This window comes from Salmo salar, chromosome ssa01 (assembly GCF_905237065.1).
Source record: "Salmo salar chromosome ssa01, Ssal_v3.1, whole genome shotgun sequence".
In the NCBI taxonomy this organism is placed as follows: domain Eukaryota; kingdom Metazoa; phylum Chordata; class Actinopteri; order Salmoniformes; family Salmonidae; genus Salmo; species Salmo salar.
In genome coordinates, this window is record NC_059442.1 from 37,493,023 (window position 1) to 37,515,410 (window position 22,388).

The 22,388-nt window shown below is 41.9% G+C and overlaps 1 protein-coding gene across 2 annotated transcripts in view; it reads left to right on the forward strand.

Annotated features, from left to right (window-relative positions):
• Nucleotides 1-21,644, forward strand: part of g2e3 (G2/M-phase specific E3 ubiquitin protein ligase) — a 31,282-nt gene extending 9,638 nt beyond the window's left edge. Inside the window, exons 2-16 of one of the 2 annotated variants that reach the window (XM_014194179.2) lie at nucleotides 2,214-2,303; nucleotides 2,418-2,515; nucleotides 2,727-2,807; nucleotides 2,895-2,958; nucleotides 3,358-3,482; nucleotides 3,740-3,908; nucleotides 4,182-4,288; nucleotides 4,456-4,572; nucleotides 4,675-4,799; nucleotides 4,954-5,065; nucleotides 5,425-5,726; nucleotides 9,822-10,003; nucleotides 10,743-10,915; nucleotides 20,580-20,791; nucleotides 20,965-21,644. In XM_014194179.2, coding sequence (XP_014049654.2) covers nucleotides 2,776-2,807; nucleotides 2,895-2,958; nucleotides 3,358-3,482; nucleotides 3,740-3,908; nucleotides 4,182-4,288; nucleotides 4,456-4,572; nucleotides 4,675-4,799; nucleotides 4,954-5,065; nucleotides 5,425-5,726; nucleotides 9,822-10,003; nucleotides 10,743-10,915; nucleotides 20,580-20,791; nucleotides 20,965-21,212 — 1,968 coding nt within the window. In that variant the 5' untranslated portion in view covers nucleotides 2,214-2,303; nucleotides 2,418-2,515; nucleotides 2,727-2,775 and the 3' untranslated portion in view covers nucleotides 21,213-21,644. Of the gene's footprint in view, nucleotides 1-2,213; nucleotides 2,304-2,417; nucleotides 2,516-2,726; nucleotides 2,829-2,894; nucleotides 2,959-3,357; nucleotides 3,483-3,739; nucleotides 3,909-4,181; nucleotides 4,289-4,455; nucleotides 4,573-4,674; nucleotides 4,800-4,953; nucleotides 5,066-5,424; nucleotides 5,727-9,821; nucleotides 10,004-10,742; nucleotides 10,916-20,579; nucleotides 20,792-20,964 lie in introns of both variants that reach the window. The other variant, XM_014194170.2, reaches the window with a different exon arrangement.
• Nucleotides 21,645-22,388: the final 744 nt, after the last annotated feature.

A 22,388-nucleotide genomic window follows, 5' to 3' on the forward strand; every position in this document is an offset into this window, starting at 1 on the left:
CACGAAGCGGGAACGCAAATCAATAGACGAAAAGCTCAAAAGTTCCATTATCATTTGTAGAAACATGTCAAACGATGTTTACAATCAATCCTTAGGGTGTTTTTAACATAAATAATCAATAATATTCCAACCGGACAATAGCGTATTCATTACAGCAGAAAAATAAGAAATGCTAGCCATGCGTGAATGCGCATGAAGTAACTACATGACCTCAGACAGTCCACTGCTTGAACCGGCTGTTATTCCCTCAAAATTCACCGTAGAAGCCTCCAACAACTTTTTAAAGACTATTGACATCTAGTGGAAGCCTTAGGAAGTGCAAAATGACCCCTAAGTCACTGTAGTTTGTAAATTGAATTAATTTTATAAAACTACAGCCTCAGATTTTCAACTTCCTGGTTGGATTTTTCTCAGGTTTTTGCCTGCCATATGAGTTCTGTTATACTCACAGACATCATTCAAACCGTTTTAGAAACTTCAGAGTGTTTTCTATCCAAATCTACTAATAATATGCATATTCTATTTCTGGGCCCGAGTAGTAGGCAGTTTAATTTGGGTACATTTTTCATCCGGCCGTGAAAATACTGCCCCCTACCCAAGAGAGGTTAACATAAAGATTTTGCTAGATAAGTGGCGGAATTGTGAAAACTTCTGTCCACAAAACAAACAACTTTTGGGAACTTTGTCAGGTCCATGCTCAAGCCTCAGACTAGTCACAAAATGTGGCGATGCCTTCAATTGTGAAATCAAACGCCATGCACATTTACATAGAAAAAAAAACTAAACGTCCCTTGTCTGTCACGAACAGTGAATAAAATTATATTTGAACTTACTCTGCAGACTGTCCATGGTGTTGGTCATTCAGCTGCTCAAAATTTGAAACAAAATATCCACAGGAAAGTATTGTTTACTCAACTTTTTAGAGTGCTTTGCTGAAGCATACATTTTTATCACCTGGCACATGCACAAAATCATGTAAACACACGTTAGTATGTATCCATGGTGTGCATGTGCTTCGGGTCATGACGAAACATCTTGATCGCTTTACACAATCGGATACATTTAGACATGCAGGCCAATTCTGATCTTTATTCACTAATTGGTCTTTTGACCAATCAGATCTGATTGAGAAGATCTGTGTTTGGGAAAAATATAAATGAGTGTGAAAAAATGTCAGAATTGGGCTGCTTGTCTAAACACAGCTAGACCAGCGTTTTGGTGTTGGTTTAATAATACTACTTCCTGTGGATATTTTGGACCGGATGAAGGACCAACTCCATGGACAGTCTGCAGAGTAAGTTCAAATATAATGTTATTTCCAGACAACTGGTAAAGTAATTTGAAATGTGATTTTAAGGAAAATTCTGTCTTTCAAGGTTAATTTCCACCATTTTGCAGGCCTTTGTTTTAGACTGTATACCAAGAATTAGTGTCAAAGTCTGATTTATTAGGCAAGCCTTGGATCATCTTGGCTGCATGCGCATTAGACGCATGCACATGGACCAGAGCTAACACACTCACAGAGAGTGGGCCCTTGCCCACCAACAAAAAGTAAACAATGGAGACAATGTATTCCAAGACATTTTCACATGCAAATAGCACTTATTGGTATGATGTATCTGTAGTGCTCAAGGAATGACATTCCATGCAGCAGTAGAGTGTTTGAGGTAGGCTTGATTCAGCTGGGAGTTTGTACTTTTGGGACTATTCCATTGGCTCCATTCTACAAAGCAAACTAGCCTAGGTGAAATTACATTTTATTTGTCACATGCTTCTTAAATAACAGGTGTATACTAGCAGTGAAATGCTTACTTACAGGCCCTTCCCAACAATGCAGTGAGAAAATAATAGAAATAAATAATAGAAAAATTATAACACAAGGAATAAATACACAATGAGTAATGATAACTTGGCTATATACACAGGATACCAGTACCGAGTCTAGTGTATGTGATGAGTCAAACAAGTTAGTGCAGAAACTGTCAATTGTTTAACTATTTAGCAGCCTTATGGCTTGGGAGTAGAAGCTGTTCAGGGTCCTGTTGGTTCCAGACTTGGTGACTGGAACCAACAATCTTTGACCATTTTTATGGCCTTCCTCTGACACCGCCTGGTATAGAAGTCCTGGATGGCAGAGAGCTCGGCCCCAGTGTGTATTTGACAGTGTAGTATCTTGAAAGTTCTCCAATACAGCTATAACATTCATTTTTCAGGCAATTTCCACGTGAAGAATTACGTTTCGGGCTGACTATTGAAAATGAAGAGGAGGATTCGAAGATCTGAGCAGGAATACTCAATAGACTGTGAGTGATCATTATGTTGTTGTAGTATAACATTTTGATGACAATGGTGAACGAACACACGCGCATGATCAAACCACCCTATCAGAAAGTTATGGTACTTCTCTCTATTTTAAGGTTGTGCACTTTGTAAACTCAATGAAAATTGTCCGGACAAATATGGGGAGAAGATCACACTTAAGTCACATGAACTCACTGTGCACTACTTTTGCCTGGTAAGAGAGAGCGAGAGAGAGTGTGTGTATGTTAGAATTACTCATTGTTAAAATAATTGATTATGGCCTAGCTTGAACCAAAAATATTTTCTCATTGTGGAATATCATTATTCATACAGTAGCAATCTATTTGTTTTATTGTTCAGCTGTTTACTAAAGGAAGCTTAAATGTACAGAATGTTTTCGGTGTCTGATTTTTTTAATATTCCAGCTGATGTCAAGTGGAGTGTATCAGCGTGGCGAGGAAAACGAAGGGATCTATGGCTTTTTGGTGGATGATATTAAACAGGAGGTCAGCAGATCCTACAGACTAGTAAGTCAGTGTGTTCATTCATGTTGAGTGAGTATTTATATAGCCTGCTTTACTGTTTCTTTATAGGCCAGGTACCATTCACCCTCTTCAGCTGAGCAGGCACTTTGACGCTTGCTGCCATAGAGATACGGTACAAAACACACACAAACATATGTTCTATTTAAATCTGTGCTTGCCATGGCCCGCATGGTCTCCGAGCTGTTTCAGTAGAATAGAGTTTTACAGAGTGGCTTGACACACCAGGTAGAGGTCAGGAGCTTGATCACTCACCGAGCAGAAATGCTGCTCACCCCTGCTGAGAAACCACTGAAGTCTGTACAAGTTTAGTATGGTGTACGTTTGTATCAGGGTTAGCCTAATCCTAAGTGTTTGTCTACTCCAAGCCTAAGTAGCACTTTTATCACAAGAAACGTTCTGTACATATTTTAGATTTAGCCTTCAATAGTTTCTGGTTGCTTGGATTCTGGTTCAAAAACATTATTGTGTCATCAGTGTACATTTTTGCTTTCTGTGTAACCTTGTGTTTTAGAAGTGTGCAGTCTGCAAGAAGAATGGTGCCTCAGTCGGGTGCTACATCAAAAGCTGCCGGAAAATGGTCCATTATCCATGTGGCAAACAACACCAATTCATCTTTCAATTCACAGACCCATTTCCGTAAGTAACCATGATTATATTTTACCAGTATGTTTTGTGTCTAGAGATTCTAAACATAATCCACAGCAGCCATGGCAAACGTAGTAACAAGGGGAGAAGTCTGCTCAATTCTTGTTTTTGAGATTAGAAATATATCCTTTATTCCAAAAAATTGTTAGGTCATAAGGGTCTTCATCAGAATGAAATGTGCACTCTTATCTCACAGAAACATAAACCATGCTTAATGCTTTGGTGCACCTCTGCTTGTTTTTCCCCAGCTCCTACTGCAAGAATCACAGTCCCATCCAGTCATTGCCAGTCTCGTCCTGTGTCAGTGAGCCCCTGTCTTGCTCAGTGTGTCTGGACCCCATAGAGGGCGTTCTCTCCTACTCTGTCCTCAAGTGTCCTGCCTGCCATGGAAGCTGGTTTCACAGAGACTGTGTGCAGGTACTTGCATCCAAACTAGCAGTGACCCTCTTGAGTGAATGTGTGAACACATTCTTTATAAGCAACTTCATACTATATAGAAGGTGTTGTAACAGGGCTTTACATAATGTGGCATAACACTTATTCCAACCTCTATCTAGCATTACATTGGCATATAAGTGATTTGTGAAGCACCTATGGAGGTCTTACAGAGGGTTTATGAATGCTTCATAAAACCGTAAATTGTAAGTGACTGCATGCAGTCTCTTATCTATTTTCTTTCTATTCCACCAGAACCAGGCTCACAGTGCTGCCATGTTCTTCTTCAGATGCACTCTGTGCAACAACAAGGACATGTTCCAGCAGGAGATGCTCCGGATGGGAATCCACATACCAGAGAGGTATTAGTCACCTTCTAGAACATTATTCATCACTGTCCTGTGCCTTTTCCAGGGTCTACAGTATGTGGGGGGGGGTGTTGAAAGCAGAGCAGAAGACTAATTTCTATTCTATTAGTGTTGTGGCATTATGAGTTTTAGCTAAAGTATTCTGTATCTGTGTGCCATAGAGATGCAGCCTGGGAGCTGGAAGAAAATGCCTATGGAGAGTTACTGCAGGTGTACCAACACTGTGATGCCAACAAATGTCTCTCCCTCAGTGGTCGGACAAACTCTTCACGCACTGGGTAAGCTCTACTGTAGTGTGGGTGTGGCTGAAATGGTTCACTGGCAAAAATGTGTTTATTACTCAAATAAATTTGAGTCTCATATGTCTTTTTGGTTTTCAGATGGTTTCAGATATTACGTTGCATGCTCTGTGGCTCAAGAGGTACCCACCGAAAGTGTGCTTCCCTCAACGCTTTTGAGACTGACTGGGCTTGTGAGGACTGTGCAGCAGCTGTGGATGCAACAGGTAGTCTATTTGCCGTACTGTATTTGTTTTGGTCTAACTGGAAAGTGAAGTTATGACCAGACCAGTTATTATAGGAATGAAGAACTGATTTTTATTATGGTGTGTATGAAGTCTCTACATCTCTGTTATAATCTTAGTCTTCTTTCTTGTTTAGCTTCACTACCCAGACACGCTGACTCTCCACAGCCCGCTGGGCAGAGAAGAAGCAGGTCTTCTAAAAGGAGTCTTATCCTGACCCCTCGCCAATCACCCATAGTCTGTAAAAGGTACTGTACATTATTGTCTAGCATGGTCTTCAGACAAAAATCCGTGGCGCCCTTCAGTCAGGGGCTGGTCTATTGATAGTGCTGTCGGCCCTGGACCACACATTGTCTCTGGAGGCGTGGGTTCAAATCCCGACTGCGCCATTTTCCATTCTATGTCCCTCTCTCCATATCTCAATAACTACTTATTCACGGTATCTATCAATAAAAATAAAATGCGTACAAATAATAATAATTATTATTGGCGACATAGACCAAGTCCAGATGTTTTCCAGGGCAATTGTTTAGTCTTTCCTTACATGCTGTACTAAGAACACATCAGCCATATTGGAGATAAACAGATTGTTTTTAATGATGGGCAGGCCATCGTTGTCGGGAAGCTCTGCTAAAGAGATCCTACAGGAGCTTGCCAGTCAGATATCACAGCACCACCCGTCCATGCCAGTGGTGGTGAGTGGGAACAAGGTCCTGGAGGCTGCCTTGGAGCTAGTGAAGAGGACCGACTTCAAGCCGTCCCATGCCCTGGCAGTGAGATTTACAAGCAGCAAGCACATTCCCAGCCCCGGCAACACCCGACGCTTCCTCAGCCTCCTGGTGCAGCAGCTGCAAAACACCATCTTTGAAGGTCCCGATGGTGCCAAGAACCTGACCCTCGACGCACAAGGTAGGTCAATAACCCCCCCCCGTACAAAACACGCTCCAGCTCTCTATCATAAACTCACACTACTACCATCCCTTGCTGAGTCTGGGGTCATAAACTCACACTACCACCATCCCTTGCTGAGTCTTGGGTCATAAACTCACACTACCACCATCCCTTGCTGAGTCTGGGGTCATAAACTCACATTTGTAGTTACGTTTTGGTCGTGCTGAGCGATTAGTGCTTTTTGTGTTCGATTATAAAAAATAATCACCGATTTTGGTTTCGATTGAATGCTGTAACAACACAGAATATATCAATTAATAAAAGTCCCATGATGGTAGTGACTGCCCATTACTGCTTATCACTTAATGACCATTTATCCACTGTACTTTAATAAATGATTTCAGTTGTGTATTTTACATTTGTTGTATTTGATTACTTTATTATTTAATTCCAAGTCATCGTATCTCTATAAAGCTGTCTATCCTGTCTGACAAAATCACTATTTTGTCATTTTTCAAAGTAAATAAAGCATACTTTTATGACTGCTGAATATCAACTATCAATCACTTAGATTTTGTATTTTCATACCTCTCGAAGCAACGGCTGCTCTCTATATCCCCTCACAATCTATCTCTGTCTGTGTTACTGTAATAGCTGTACTAGGATCTGTCTGTGTTACTGTAATATCTGTACTAAGATCTGTCTGTTTTACTGTAATATCGATCGTGCATTTTTCCATCTCTTCTGTAGCAGGCGTAAAAGAAACACAGATCGGACAAGTAGATGCGCAATGGATTATGGTCATTGTTTTTTTAATTACCACGTTTTAATGCGCTAAACTATGTAGAATATTGGCCTGTTGGAAACTACAACTCCCTACTGCATCGCACAGTTCAGGCTGGATCTGATTTATCTCTAGAGAAACTGTACCGTTTGCGCATTGATCTCACACAAAAAATGATTGAAAAAAATGATTGAACCAACGTCGGTCAATTAGTTGTTTAAAAACCAAAAATTAAATGAAAATGTGGTTAATCTCTCAGCAATAGATTTTGGAGTTATATTGTTATCAAACACTGGGGATGTGGTTTCTATAGGTTTTCAGCTTCCATGTATTGAGTTATATGAGTTCTGTCCCACTATCCAGGTCTGTACCCAAACAATTTGAACTTATACTTTTAAAAATCCACCTCTCTAAAAACAAGTCTCTCACCGTTGCCGCTTGCTATAGACCACCCTCTGCCCCCAGCTGTGCTCTGGACACCGTATGTGAACTGATTGCCCCCCCCCATCTATCTTCAGAGATCGTGCTGCTTGGTGACCTAAACTGGGACATGCTTAACACCACGGCCATCCTACAATCTAAGCTTGTTGCCCTCAATCTCACACAAATTATCAATGAACCTACCAGGTACAACCCCAAAGCCGTAAACACGGGCACCCTCATAGATATCATCCTAACCAACTTGCCCTCTAAATACACCTCTGCTGTTTTCAACCAAGATCTCAGCGATCACTGCCTCATTGCCTGTATCTGTAATGGGTCAGCGGTCAAACGACCTCCACTCATCACTGTCAAACGCTCCCTGAAACACTTCAGCGGCCTTTCTAATCGACATGGCCCGGGTATCCTGGAAGGATATTGACCTCATCCCGTCAGTAGAGGATCCCTGGTTATTCTTTAAAAATGCCTTCCTCACCATCTTAAATAAGCATGCCCCATTCAAGAAATTTAGAACCAGGAACAGATATAGCCCTTGGTTCTCTCCAGACCTGACTGCCCTTAACCAGCACAAAAACATCCTGTGGCGTTCTGCATTAGCATCGAACAGCCCCCGTGATATGCAACTTTTCAGGGAAGTTAGAAACCAATATACACAGGCAGTTAGAAAAGCCAAGGCTAGCCTTTTCAAGCAGAAATTTGCTTCCTGCAACACAAACTCTAAAAAGTTCTGGGACACTGTAAAGTCCATGGAGAATAAGAGCACCTCCTCCCAGCTGCCCACTGCACTGAGGATAGGAAACTCTGTCACCACCGATAAATCCACTATAATTGAGAATTTCAATAAGCATTTTTCTACGGCTGGCCATGCTTTCCACCTGGCTACCCCTACCCCGGTCAACAGCACTGCACCCCCCACAGCAACTCGCCCAAGCCTTCCCCATTTCTCCTTCTCCCAAATCCAGTCAGCTGATGTTCTGAAAGAGCTGCAAAATCTGGACCACTACAAATCAGCCGGGCTAGACAATCTGGACCCTTTCTTTCTAAAATTATCTGCCGAAATTGTTGCAACCTCTATTACTAGTCTGTTCAACCTCTCTTTCGTGTCGTCTGAGATTCCCAAAGATTGGAAAGCAGCTGCGGTCATCCCCCTCTTCAAAGGGAGGGACACTCTTGACCCAAACTGCTACAGACCTATATCTATCCTACCCTGCCTTTCTAAGGTCGTCGAAAGCCAAGTTAACAAACAGATTACCGACCATTTCGAATCCCACCATACCTTCTCCACTATGCAATCTGGTTTCAGAGCTGGTCATGGGTGCACCTCAGCCACGCTCAAGGTCATAAACGATATCTTAACCGCCATCGATAAGAAACAATACTGTGCAGCCATATTCATTGACCTGGCCAAGGCTTTCGACTCTGTCAATCACCACATCCTCATCAGCAGACTCAACAGCCTCAGTTTCTCAAATGATTGCCTCGTCTGGTTCACCAACTACTTCTCTGATAGAGTTCAGTGTGTCAAATCGGAGGGTCTGTTGTCTGGGCCTCTGGCAGTCTCTATGGGGGTGCCACAGGGTTCAATTCTTGGGCCAACTCTTTTCTCTGTATACATCAAGGATGTCGCTCTTGCTGCTGGTGAGTCTGATCCACCTCTACGCAGACGACACCATTCTGTATACTTCTGGCCCTTCTTTGGACACTGTGTTAACTACCCTCCAGACGAGCTTCAATGCCATACAACTCTCCTTCCGTAGCCTCCAATGCATGCTCTTCAACCGATCGCTGCCTACACCAGCCCGCCTGCCCAGCATCACTACTCTGGACGGTTCTGACTTAGAATATGTGGACAACTACAAATACCTAGGTGTCTGGTTAGACTGTAAACTCTCCTTCCAGACTCACATCAAACATCTCCAATCCAAAGTTAAATCTAGAATTGGCCTGCCTATTTTGCAACAAAGCATCCTTCACTCATGCTGCCAAACATGCCCTCGTAAAACTGACCATCCTACCGATCCTCGACTTCGGTAGGATAGCCTCCAACACCCTACTCAACAAATTGGATGCAGTCTATCACATTGCCATCCGTTTTGTCACCAAAGCCCCATATACTACCCACCACTGCGACCTGTACGCTCTCGTTGGCTGGCCCTCGCTTCATACTCGTCGCCAAACCCACTGGCTCCAGGTCATTTACAAGACCCTGCTAGGTAAAGTCCCGCCTTATCTCAGCTCGCTGGTCACCATAGCAAAACCCACCCGTAGCACGCGCTCCAGCAGGTGTATTTCACTGGTCACCCCCAGGGCCAATTCCTCCTTTGGCCGCCTCTCCTTCCAGTTCTCTGCTGCCAATGACTGGAACGAACTACAAAAATCTCTGAAACTGGAAACACTTATCTCCCTCACCAGCTTTAAGCACCAGCTGTCAGAGCAGGTCACAGATCACTGCACCTGTACATAGCCCATCTATAAATAGCCCAAACAATTACCTCATCCCCTATTGTATTTATTTATTTATTTTGCTCCCTTGCACCCCAGTATTTCTACTTTGCACATTCACCTACTGCAAATCTACAATTCCAGTGTTTTTTAATTGCTATATTGTATTTACTTCGCCACCGTGGCCTTTTTATTGCCTTTACCTCCCTTATCTCACCTCATTTGCTCACATTGTATATAGACTTGTTTTTGTACGGTATTATTGACTGTATGTTTGTTTTACTCCATGTGTAAGTCTGTGTTGTTGTATGTGTCGAACTGCTTTGCTTTATCTTGGCCAGGTCGCAGCTGTAAATGAGAACTTGTTCTCAACTTGCCTACCTGGTTAAACAAAGGTATAATACATTTTTTTAAATTGGCTAATTTCTATGTTCTGTTTTTCCTAGCTCTGAGGGAGGATGTCTACTTTGACGTAGGGTGTCTGCTGTCCCTGAGTCTGATCCACGGGGGACCTCCTCTGGGCTTCTTCTCCAGGGCTCTATACCAGCACCTGTTCAACTTCCCCAGGGATACTCCTCTCACTGTGGAGGATATGGGCAACACTGGATTCACAGACAAAGTCAAGAAGGTACATCTTTTACCATGTCTCTTTTTTCTCTTAGATGCTGAATAGATTATAGATAGATTATTTTTAAATGTGGGGCAGTTGCACTTCTCCCCACAATTTTTTTAATTGGATAGGACAGATAGAGGAAAGATTAAGATACCGCTGCAGTATATGACCGCTGACCCACCCTATGGCTACCTAATTGACTATTCATTGCTAAATCATTGCCACTATTAAACATTTTCAGTGTAAATTTAAACGACTAAAACCAAATATGAAGTATGTAGAAAACATAATGAACCTAATATATTTTAGAATTGCAGGAAATTGTCTTTAAAAAAGCAACATTTGTCTCTGCGGCCAAGCGGACGGCCTATAAAATGTTCAGTCGGATACCATGCCATTGGCCACGACCACTACTACACCCCCATCATGCCCACCACCTAAGCCCTGTTTTGATCCAGAAAAAACCCTGGCGTGACAAGTTAGAGTGTATATTTGTAGTGTTTGATGCATTGAGTCTTGGGCGTTTTCAATGAGGTAAATGCAGATGGGCAACACCATGCTTCAGCATATTTATTTAAAGCAGCTATGCTGCATCAGTTGGACTACAGGTTATATTATACATTTTTCTCGGAGTAGAATGGCCTTTAAAAATATCAACATAAGTGACCTTCTCACAGTCATTGTCACAGAAAGAAGGAAATCCTAGGGGAAACACTGAAAGGCTTTAACTCACTTGCCAACTCTTTTGCTTCAGATTCAGGAATCTAGATCCTTGGAGGAATTGAGAGAGGCAATGCAGTCAGCTTCAGAATACCTGGAAGTGGCTGGGTGCATGAGACCAGTTGACAGCCTTTCTGACAAAGACACACTTGTTGAAGATATTGTGAGCTTCCACCTAATCACAAGAATGCAGTTACCCTTCCAAAGGTTTGTATGTCGATGTTTTTACGAGTACCTTTTCGACCGTTTCACCTAGTGATGCACCAATATGACATTTTTAGCCGATACCGATATCCAATATTTTCCTTGGCAAAAAAAAACGATACCAATATTAATTTGTTTTGCCTTTTAATCATTATAGTACAGTTAAATAGTTAACACAAACACATGGACGCAGTGGTCTAAGGCACTCAGTGCAAGAGGCGTCACTACAGTCCCTGGTTTGAATCCAGGCTGTATCACATCCGACCGTAATTGGGAGTCCTATAGGGCAGCGCACAATTGGCCCAGCGTCATCCGGGTTTGGCCTGGGTAGGCCGTCATTGTAAATAAGAATTTGTTCTTAACTGACTTGCCTAGTTAAATAAAGGTTACACACACACACACACACACACACACACACACACACACACCACACTGACCAAAAATATATTTTGTTGGCATTTACGTACACTACCGTTCAAATGTTTGGGGTCACTTTTGAAAGAAAAGCACCTTTTTTGTCTATTAAACTAACATCAAATTGATCAGAAATACAGTGTAGACATTGTTAATGTTGTAAATGACTATTGTAGCTGGAAACTGATTTTTTTTATGGAATATCTACATAAGCGTACAGAGGCCCATTATCAGCAACCATCACTCCTGTGTTCCAATGGCACGTTGTGTTAGCCAATCCAAGTTTATCATTTTAAAAGGCTGATTGATCATTAGAAAACCCTTTTGCAATTATGTTAGCACAGCTGAAAACTGTTGTTTTGATTAAAGAAGCAATAAAACTGGTCTTCTTTAGGCTAGTTGAGTATCTGGCGCATCAGCATTTGTGGGTTCGATTACAGGGTCAAAATGGCTAGAAACAAAGAACTTTCTTCTGAAACTCGTCAGTCTATTCTTGTTCTAAGAAATGAAGGCTATTCCATGCGAGAAATTGTCAAGAAACTGAAGATCTCGTACAACACTGTGTACTACTCCCTTCACAGGACAGCGCAAACTGGCTCTAACCAAAATAGAAAGAGGAGTGGGAGGCCCCAGTGCACAACTGAGCAAGAGGTGGCCTTCTAGGCAGAGTTGCCAAGAAAAAGCCATATCTCAGACTGGCCAATAAAAAGAAAAGGTTAAGATGGGCAAAAGAACACAGACACTGGACAGAGGAACCCGGAGTCGCCTCTTCACTGTTGACGTTGAGACTGGTGTTTTGCGGGTACTATTTAATGAATCTGCCATTTGAGGACTTGTGAGGCATCTGTTTCTCAAACTAGACACTCTAATGTACTTGTCCTCTTGCTCAGTTGTGCACCGGGGCCTCCCACTCTTTCTATTCTAGTTAGTTCTGTTAGTTCTGCGAAGGGAGTAGTACACAGCGTTGTACGAAATCTTTGACGTGTATCTTTTTTGACATGCAAAGAACCAAATGGTGTTCCATAGTATGCTGTGACGCTATTACTGTGTAACTCCGGTAGGGCAACATCTGAAAAATTTTGCGTTTGGTAACGTTAGTGTGTACCGGTGCTCGACTAGTCGCGAAATCCAACATCACCCACGACAGAGAACAGTTGATTGTCAAGGGCAATGAATTCCATTGTCTTGGCGTTAATGGATTTCGCCTTTGAGTTGTCCCGTGGAAAATGTCTTACTCTTTCAAATGACTGCTCGGTCCACACAGCAGACATTGTGGGCTAGGTTAGAAATGCTGTGTTGCAAATGTAGCGCAAAATTTTACTTGGCGTCATTACGTCATGTACCTATAGGTATGCATGTCAGCTTTGACATCGGTTTTGCACATCAGCATTGAACTAGACATCGGGCCAATACCAATGTTGGCATTTTTAGCTAATATCAGCTGATTCCGATGTGTTCACCGATATATCATGCATCCCTAGTTTCACCATTTCTCAATTTGTTTTTATTGTTGCTCAAACATACAGTACCAGTCAAAAGTTTGGACACACCTACTCATTCCAGGATTTTTCTTTATTTTTACTATTTTCTACATTGTAGAATAATAGTAAAGACATAAAAACTATGAAATAACACATATGGAATCATGTAGTAACCAAAAAAGTATTAAACAAATCAAAATATATTTTATATTTGAGATAGTAGCCACTGTCGTGGTAATTCTAATCAAAGGGAAGAGAGACTGCAGATTATTTTAAACTACACTTTATTATAAGATTTGCAAAATGGAGAATCAACCATCCACTCAACAGTGCATAGTTGAAAGCTCAATGAACACAGTTGTCCCTCTCATTTTATAGAAAGTATCTTATCTATATGACAGTTAGCAGATGTGTATAAAATGGCCGGAACATAGTATACAAAAGCTTGTATGTTAAGATAGCTGACTTTGATAGCATGAGGGCTCACACTATTCTCTGTTCCTTCCTGCCCGTTTCCACACAGATTAAGTCCTTCAGATAGTGCAACCACAGCATGTGTCACATGCTGCGGTCGCACCTAAATGGCTCTTAGCTATACGCCCTTGTGACTAAGTCACACAAAGACAAGCCTGCATCAGCAAAGAAATACTTGCATATAACAAGAGACAGTTCTTTAAGCAGTAAAACACAGGATAGCATGACTAATTCTGTAATTTTCCACAACATTTCCTCCCCTTTGAGACTAAGTCTCAACCTAATAGAAAATGACTTACAAGCATTTTCATCAAGCAAGCGTTAATATGTTCCACTACAATAGTCAAGTAACCCTCACCCAAGGGTATGAAGGTACTGCAATGGTCAACTATAATTTGTCACCCTCTGCAGGAGATGTGGTGATGCTACTACTACAGCGAACTTCCCTTCCGGTGAGATGGTCTCCTATATGAAGGGATCTGTGTCTATTCTTTCAAGCGTTGTGAAGAAACAAATATGAATATTTACCAAATTCCATATGTAGCCAAACGTAGCTGCTGCTCATTCTGTTTTCTCGAAAATTGATAAATGGTTAAAAAAAAGTACGGCCCGTGTCCATGGAGACACATACCAGCTCTACTGGTAGTACTGCTACTTGTTCTGCTTCCACGAGCACTTCCAATGCTAGCATCAGTAACTCTACATTTGTTGTTATTCTAGCTAGCATGGACACTGACAGATGTGAATCTGATGCAGCCGAAGAGCTACTGCCCCCTTACCCGGGAAAGCACCGAACAACAGACAGGGACGTTGGACTATCGAAGAGGCGCAAATATGATGAGAACTACATTGATTTGGGGTTCACTTATATGGGGAGTAGTGCCTTTCCTCAGCCACAGTCTGTTATATGTGCAAAAGTACTATCTCACAACTCGATGAAACCTTCACTCTTGCGCAGACATTTAGAAACAAAACATGCCAATTTGGAAAATAATTTTTGGAGCGAGAATTAAGACGACTTTTGAGTAGTAAGACATGTATAAAAGCAACAGATACCATTAATAAGAAGGGGCTAGAAGCGTCTTATATGGTGAGCTACCGAGTGGCTAGGACAGGCAAGGTTATTGTGGAGGACTTAATTCTTCCTGCTGCCGCGGATATGGCTGGGACAATGCTGGGGGAAAAGGCCCCAAAAAAACGATACAGACAATGTCTTCATCAAACAACACTGTTTCACAATGCATCAGTGACATGGCGGGAGATGTTTTGAAACAATTACTGCTTCGCATACAAGCCAGTGAATTCTATGCGTTACAGCTGGATGAGTCAACAGATGTGGCGGGCCTGACACAGCTCCTGGTATATGTCCGTTATGTTTATGGGGGTCAACTAAGGAAGACATCCTCTTTTGCAAACCACTGGAAACCAGGACAACAGGAGAGGATATTTTTCAAGTCCTGGACAGCTTTGTGAAATGTACTTTGGTGGTCAAGATGTGTTGGTATCTGTACTGATGGAGCAAAAGCCATGACAGGGAGGCGTAGTGGAGTGGTAATGTGTGTGCAAGCAGTTTCTCCCAACGCCACTTGGGTACACTGCAGCATCCACCGAGAGGCTCTTGCTGCCAAGGGAATGCCTGACAGCTTGAAAGATGTTTTGGACGCTACAGTGAAAATGTTTAACTTAAAGCAAGGCCCCTGAACTCTTGTGTATTTTCTGCACTATGCAATGATATGGGCAGTGACCATGTAACGCTTTTACAGCATACAGAAGTGCGCTGGTTATCAAGGGGCAAAGTATTGACATGTTTTTTTTTAATTGAGAGACGAGCTTAAAGTTTTCTTTGCTGAATATAATTTTCACTTGTCTGACCGCTTGCATGATGATGAGTTTCTCACACGACTGGCCTATCTGGGTGATGTTTTTTTCTCGCCTGAATGATCTGAATCTAGGATTACAGGGACTCTCTGCAACTATATTCAATGTGCGGGACAAAATTGAGGCTATGCTTTAAGAAGTTGGAGCTCTTCTCTGTCTGCATTAACAAGGACAACACAGGTCTTTCCGTCATAGTATGAATTTTTTTGTGTGCAAATGAACTCAAGCTTACGGACAATGTCAAATGTGATATAGCGAAGCACCTGAGTGAGTTGGGTGCGCAATTACGCAGGTACTTTCCTGAAATGGATGACACAAACAACTGGATTCGTTATCCCTTTCATGCCCTGCCTCCAGTCCACTTACCGATACCTGAACAAGAGAGCCTCATCGAAATTGCAACAAGCGGTTCTGTAAAATGTTTATTTAATCAGAAGCCACTGCCAGGTTTCTGGATTGGGCTGCGCTCAGAGTATCCTGCCTTGGCAAATCGCGCTGTTAAGACACTGATGTCCTTTGCAAACATGTACCTATGTGAAAATGGATTCTCGGCCCTCACTAGCATGAAAACTAAATACAGCCACAGACTGCGTGGAAAATTATTTCAGACTGAGACTCTCTCCAATGCAACCCAACATTGCAGAGTTATGTGCATCCTTTCAAGCAAACACTTCTCATTAACCTGTGGTGAGTTCACAATTTCCGATTAAGAAATAAGGTTTTATATGTAAGATGGTTAAATAAAAAGCAAAATGATTGATTATTATTATTTGTGCCCTTGTGCTATAAGAGCTCTTTGTCACTTCCCACGAGCCGGGTTGTGACAGAAACTCACACTCATTCTTATGTTTAATAAATGTATTGTATAGTGTGTGTGGAAGGTTTACAATGATGGCAAAAAAAAACATTTGAGAGTGCGCTGACCCTGGTGCTAGAAGGGGTACACAGCTGGAGGTTGAATGTTTGAAGGGGTAAGGGACTATAAAAAGTTTGGGAACCACTGCCATGAGGTAATGGTAAAATAGAATAGAGAGAGGTGTCCCTCATTCAGGGCAGCGTTCTCTCCCTCCTTCTCGTGTTCTGAATTACACTAATTATAAACTTCTTCGTAATTATGAGTGTTTACATAGCCCATTTACAGTTGAAGTCGGAAGTTTACATACACCTTAGCCAAACTCATTTCAACTCAGTTTTTCACAATTCCCGACATTTAATCCTAGTAACAATTGCCTGTCTTAGGTCAGTTAGGATCACCACTTTATTTTAAGAATGTGAAATGTCAGAATAATAGTAGAGTGATTTATTTCAGCTTTTATTTCTTTCATCACATTCCCAGTGGGTCAGAAGTTTACATACACTCAATTAGTATTTGGTAGCATTGCCTTTAAATTGTTTAACTTGGGTCAAACGTTTCGGGTAGCCTTCCACAAGCTTCCCACAATAAGTTGGGTGAATTTTGACCCATTCCTCCTGACAGAGCTGGTGTAACTGAGTCAGATTTGTAGGCCTCCTTGCTCGCACACACTTTTTCAGTTCTGCCCACAGATTTTCTATAGGATTGAGGTCAGGGCTTTGTGATGGCCACTCCAATACCTTGACTTTGTTGTCCTTAAGCCATTTTGCCACAACTTTGGAAGTACGCTTGGGGTCATTGTCCATTTGGAAGACCCATTTGCGACCAAGCTTTAAATTCCTGACTGACGCCTTGAGATGTTACTTCAATATATCCACATAATTTTCCATCCTCATGATGCCATCTATTTTGTGAAGTGCACCAGTCCCTCCTGCAGCAAAGCACCCCCAGAACATGATGCTGCCACTCCCGTGCTTCACGGTTGGGATGGTGTACTTCGGCTTGCAAGCCTCCCCCTTTTTACTCCAAACATAACGATGGTCATTATGGCCAAAGAATTCTATTTTTGTTTCATCAGACCAGAGGACATTTCTCCAAAAAGTATGATCTTTGTCCCCATGTGCAGTTGCAAACCGTAGTCTGGCTTTTTTATGGCAGTTTTGGAGCAGTGACTTCTTCCTTGCTGAGCGGCCTTTCAGGTTATGTCGATATAGGACTCGTTTAACTGTTGATATAGATACTTTTGTACCCGTTTCCTCCAGCATCTTCACAAGGTCCTTTGCTGTTGTTCTGGGATTGATTTGCACTTTTCTCACCAAAGTACGTTCATCTCTAGGAGACAGAACGCGTCTCCTTCCTGAGCGGTATGGACGGCTGCGTGGTTTCATGGTGTTTATACTTGCGTACTATTGTTTGTACAGATGAACGTGGTACCTTCAGGCATTTGGAAATTGCTCCCAAGGATGAACCAGACTTGTGGAGGTCTACAATGATTTTGCTGAGGTCTTGGCTGATTTAAAAAAAAAAAAAAAAAATAAGAAATCCCATGATGTCAAGCAAAGAGGCATTGAGTTTGAAGGTAGGCCTTGAAATAAATCCACTGGTACACCTCCAATTGACTCAAAGGATGTCAATTAGCCTATCAGAAGCTTCTAAAGCCATGACATAATTTTCTGGAATTTTCCAAGCTGTTTAAAGGGACAGTCAACTTCTGACCCACTGGAATTGTGAAATAATCCGTCTGTAAACAATTGTTGGGAAAATTACTTGTGTCATGCACAAAGTAGATGTCCTAACCAACTTGCCAAAACTATAGTTTGTTAACAAGAAATTTGTGGAGTAGTTGAAAAAGGAGTTTTAATGACTCCAACCTAAGTGTATGTAAACTTCCGACTTCAACTGTAAATCTCACCCAATGTCTTCAGTGTTTCTAGTGAAGGTGATCAGGCCTCACCAGGAAGTCAGAACAGAGATCATAGGTCAGTCAGCCCTATTAAGTATTTTCTTTCCCTTTTCTTTCCCTTTTCTTCCAAACCCATTTAAAATATTTCAAATGTGACCCAACACACCTCCAGGCTGTGTAAGGGCTATTTTACCAAGAAGGAGAGTGATGGAGTGCTGCATCAGATGACCTGGCCTCCAATCACCCGACCTCAACCCAATTGAGATGGTTTGGGATGAGTTGGACCGCAGAGTGAAGGAAAAGCAGCCAACAAATGCCAGCATATGTGGGAACTCATTCAAGACTGTAGGAAAAGCATTCCATGTGAAGCTGGTTGAAAGAATGCCAAGTGTGTGCAGAGCTGTCTTCGAGGCAAAGGGTGGCTACTTTGAAGTCTCTAAAATGTAAAATATATTTAGATTTGTTTAACATTCTTTGGGTTACTACATATGTTATTTCATAGTTTTGATGTGTTCGTTATTATTCTTCAATGTAGAAAATAGTAAAAATAAAGAAAAACCCTTGAATGAGTAGGTGTGTCCAACATTTTGACTGGTACAGTATATACAGTACATAAACAGACTATTTTAAACTATTAGAATTCTACTATACAGTGCATTCGGAAGGTATTCAGACCCTTTGACGTTTTCCATATTTTGTTACGTTACAGCCTCATTCTAAAATGGATTTTAAAAAGAATTCCCTCATCAATCTACACACAATATCAAAGCAAAAAACTTGTTTTTAATAAATTAACTATCACATTTACATTAGTATTCAGACCCTTTACTCAGTACTTTGTTGAAGGACCTCTGTCAGTGATTACAGCCTCGAGTCTTCTTGGGTGTGACGGTGCAAGCTTGGCACACCTGTATTTGGGGAGTTTCTCCCATTCTCTGCAGATCCTCTCAAGCTCTGTAGGGTCTCTCCAGAGATGTTCGACTTGTCCCGAAGCCACTCCTGCGTTGTCTTGGCTGTGTGCTTAGGGTCATTGTCCTGTTGGAAGGTGAACCTTTGCCCCAGTCAGGTCTCTCCAGAGATGTTTGATTGGTTCGAGTCGGCTCTGGCTGGGCCACTCAAGGACATTGAGACTTGTCTCGAAGCCACTTCTGCGTTTTCTTGGCTGTGCGCTTAGTTATTGTTCTGTTGTAAGGTGAACCTTTGCCCCAGTCTGAGGTCCTGAGTGCTCTGGAGCAGGTTTTCATTAAGGACCTCTGTGCTTTGTTCTGTTCATCTTTGCCTTGATCCTGACTAGTCTCCCAGTCCCTGCCGCTGAAAAATATCCCCACAGTATGATGCTGCCACCACCATGGTTCACCGTAGGGATGGTGCCAGGTTTCCTTCAGACGTGACGCTTGGCATTCAGGCAAAGAGTTTGATCTTGGGTTAATCAGACCAGAGAATTCTTGTTTCTCATGGTCTGAGTCCTTCAGGTGCCTTTTGGCAAACTCCAGGCTGGCTGTCATGTGGCTTCTGTCTGGCCACTATACCATAAAGGTCTGATTGATGGAGTGCTGCAGAGATGGTTGTCCTTCTGGAAGGTTCTCCCATCTCCACAGAGGAACTTTGGAGCTCTGTCAGAGTGACCATCGGGTTCTTGGTCACCTCCCTGACCAAGGCCCTTCTCCCCTGATTGCTCAGTTTGGCTGGGCGGTCAGCTCTAGGAAGAGTCTTGGTGGTTCCAAACTTCTTCCATTAAAGAGTCATGTTGGCCACTGTGTTCTTGGGAACCTTCAATGGTGCAGACATTTGTTGGTAGCCTTCCCCAGATCTGTGCCTCGACACAATCCTGTCTCAGATTTCTACAGACTATTCCTTCGACCTCAATGCTTGGTTTTTGCTCTGACATGTACTGTCAACTGTGGGACCTTATATAGACAGGTGTGTGCCTTTCCAAATCATGTCCAATCAATTGAATTTACCACAGGTGGACTCCAAGTTGTAGAGACATCTCAAGGATGATCAATGGAAGGAGCATGCACCTGAGCTCAGTTTCGAATCTCATAGCTTAGGGTCTGTTTACTTATGTAAATAAGGTATTTCTGTTTTATTTGCAAACATTTCTGAACCTGTTTTCGCTTTGTCATTATGGGGTATTGTGTGTAGATTGAGGAAAAAGTCAAGGGGTCCGAATGCACTGTAACTATGTTTAAGACATTGTGAGCCTGGTTTTTGTTAACTATATGTTAAAGGTCCAATGCAGCCATTTCTGGGTAACAATTAAGTACCTTACTTGTTTTTAATTTAAATGGTAAAAAATAAACCATAATAGCTTCTTAGCAAAGAGCAATTTCTCAAGCAAGAGTTTTGCTAGAACTGTCTGGTACTGGTCTTGTGGGGAGTGGAAAACGTAAAACTGGCTGTTATTGGCAGAGAGGTTTGGGACTCTTTCTTATTGGATGATTAACTAATTTACTGCTTGGTGATGTCACCAGGTAGGTCAAAACTGGCTGAGATTTCAGGCGGTCTTTTCAAACAGTTCTTACACTAAAAGGGCATTATAATTTTCACAGTATTATTCCAACCTCATATATATATATATATATATATATAACACAGAAAGATCACAATTTGGATTTTACTGGGCCTCTAACTATATTTTGTTTAACCTTTTTGTGTTTTTAGGTTCTGTGAAGGTTTGAAAACCCTTGGCGTGTTTGACCAGGTCCAGATGTTTCCGGGGGCCTTTGTTAGTCTGTTCTGTTCCTCTCCTGACAAGCTGACTGCTGAGACCATGTCTGCCCTCTTCACTGTTAAGTTTTCAGAACAGGAAGAGACCACAGGGAAGGAGAGTGCTGTGGTCACCTTCTGGAGACATTACCTAGTGGAGTGTGAAGGTACTTTGACCTCCAATGACTGATTGATTCATGTGATGATTAAAAATACACACTCAAAGGCCATTCAGACATTGTACAAGTCTATTCAGTAAAATGAACACAAGCACCTGAATGTCCCTGTCTGTCTCCATATATTACCCATCCTCACCAGTCTCTCTGTTCACTGGTTTCAGTTGGCAGATGTGCAACATCGCTAGAGGACGTGCTTATCTATGCCACATCCGCTGATGTGGTGCCAGCCATAGGTTTCAGCCCCAACCCCACCTTATCCTTCCTCAACCCCCTGGACCCGGCCGGGGCCTTTCCCAAGAGCCAACCCAGCTCTAACCACCTGGTGCTGCCGGTGGTGCCATCCTACCAAGTCTTTAAGAAGAATATGGAGTATGCAGTGTGCCAGCTCACAGTGATGCAGGCCATTTGATCACAGACCGTCTTGTTCTATATAAACACAGCTTTAACAGACTATTACTGAACTTGAGGGACATGTTTCATTCGGATTTTGGACTTCAATTAAAAAGGGCTCACCTCAGACTTTTATAGAAGATTTAGGAAGGGTATTTCCATCATGACAGATATGCATTTTCTATTATAGGCTTCAGCTGTTGACTTTCAGGAACAATTTTTCACTACTTTATTAGACAGATCGTGATAGGTGCTACATTTGTTTGAATGGTAATGTTTGTTGCTTCATTTGGGATTCTTAGATTTATTTTTTGTACATACTGAAGTGTATCAATGTTTTCTGTAAAGTTAATGCTACAGTTGATGTTTTAGCTTCTTGGGTTGGCTTTGTATTTTATATTTTTAGTAACTTTACTCATGCCAAATAAAATGTTTGGGGGGAAAATCTCAACCGGCACAGCAGTATTCAGAATGTATTAGATAGGGCATGCTGAATCCACTGATATGCACTTATCATTTTGCAGTCAGCTATCCTTGTGAGGGTTTTGGAAAATTATTTGAATCAAGCAGACCAGTGATATTTATATACACACAAAGAATCCAAGAGTAAAGTGGGGCTACTCTTCATCAAAAGTTGTGGTAGCAACGCCCACAGGTACAGTAGATGGCGATATTTAGGAGACTTTAAAAAAAAGTGGTATCCAATTGGTAATTAGTCTTGTCTCATCGCTGCAACTCGCCATACGGACTCAAGAGAGACGAAGGTCGAGAGCCGTGCGTCCTCCAAAACACAACCAAGCCAAGCACCCCTGACTGCAGTGTGCAATTCAAGGCTAGGCTCAATGTGGGCAGTCAAATGTTTGACCCCACCCACTTTTTTTCCCCATCTGAGGTTTGACAGTCACACACGTTGAATACAAACGTATTTCATTTTTGAAGTGTATGAAATATTAAAGTGGTACCAGCAGATGTGTTATAGTTGAGACAAGCTACTGATATGGTTGCTGTGAAAAGACTTGTCATGTACTGTTAAAATTGTGTTGATAAATGTTATAAATTGAATTAGATTTCATTGAGCATATATACACAGTTACTACCTATTCTGATTTATGCCATTTACTTAACCCTTGAGAATGGAGACAGACTATACTGACAAGCTGAATGTGCTTTGTACATGAAGTTATACCAGCTCAAG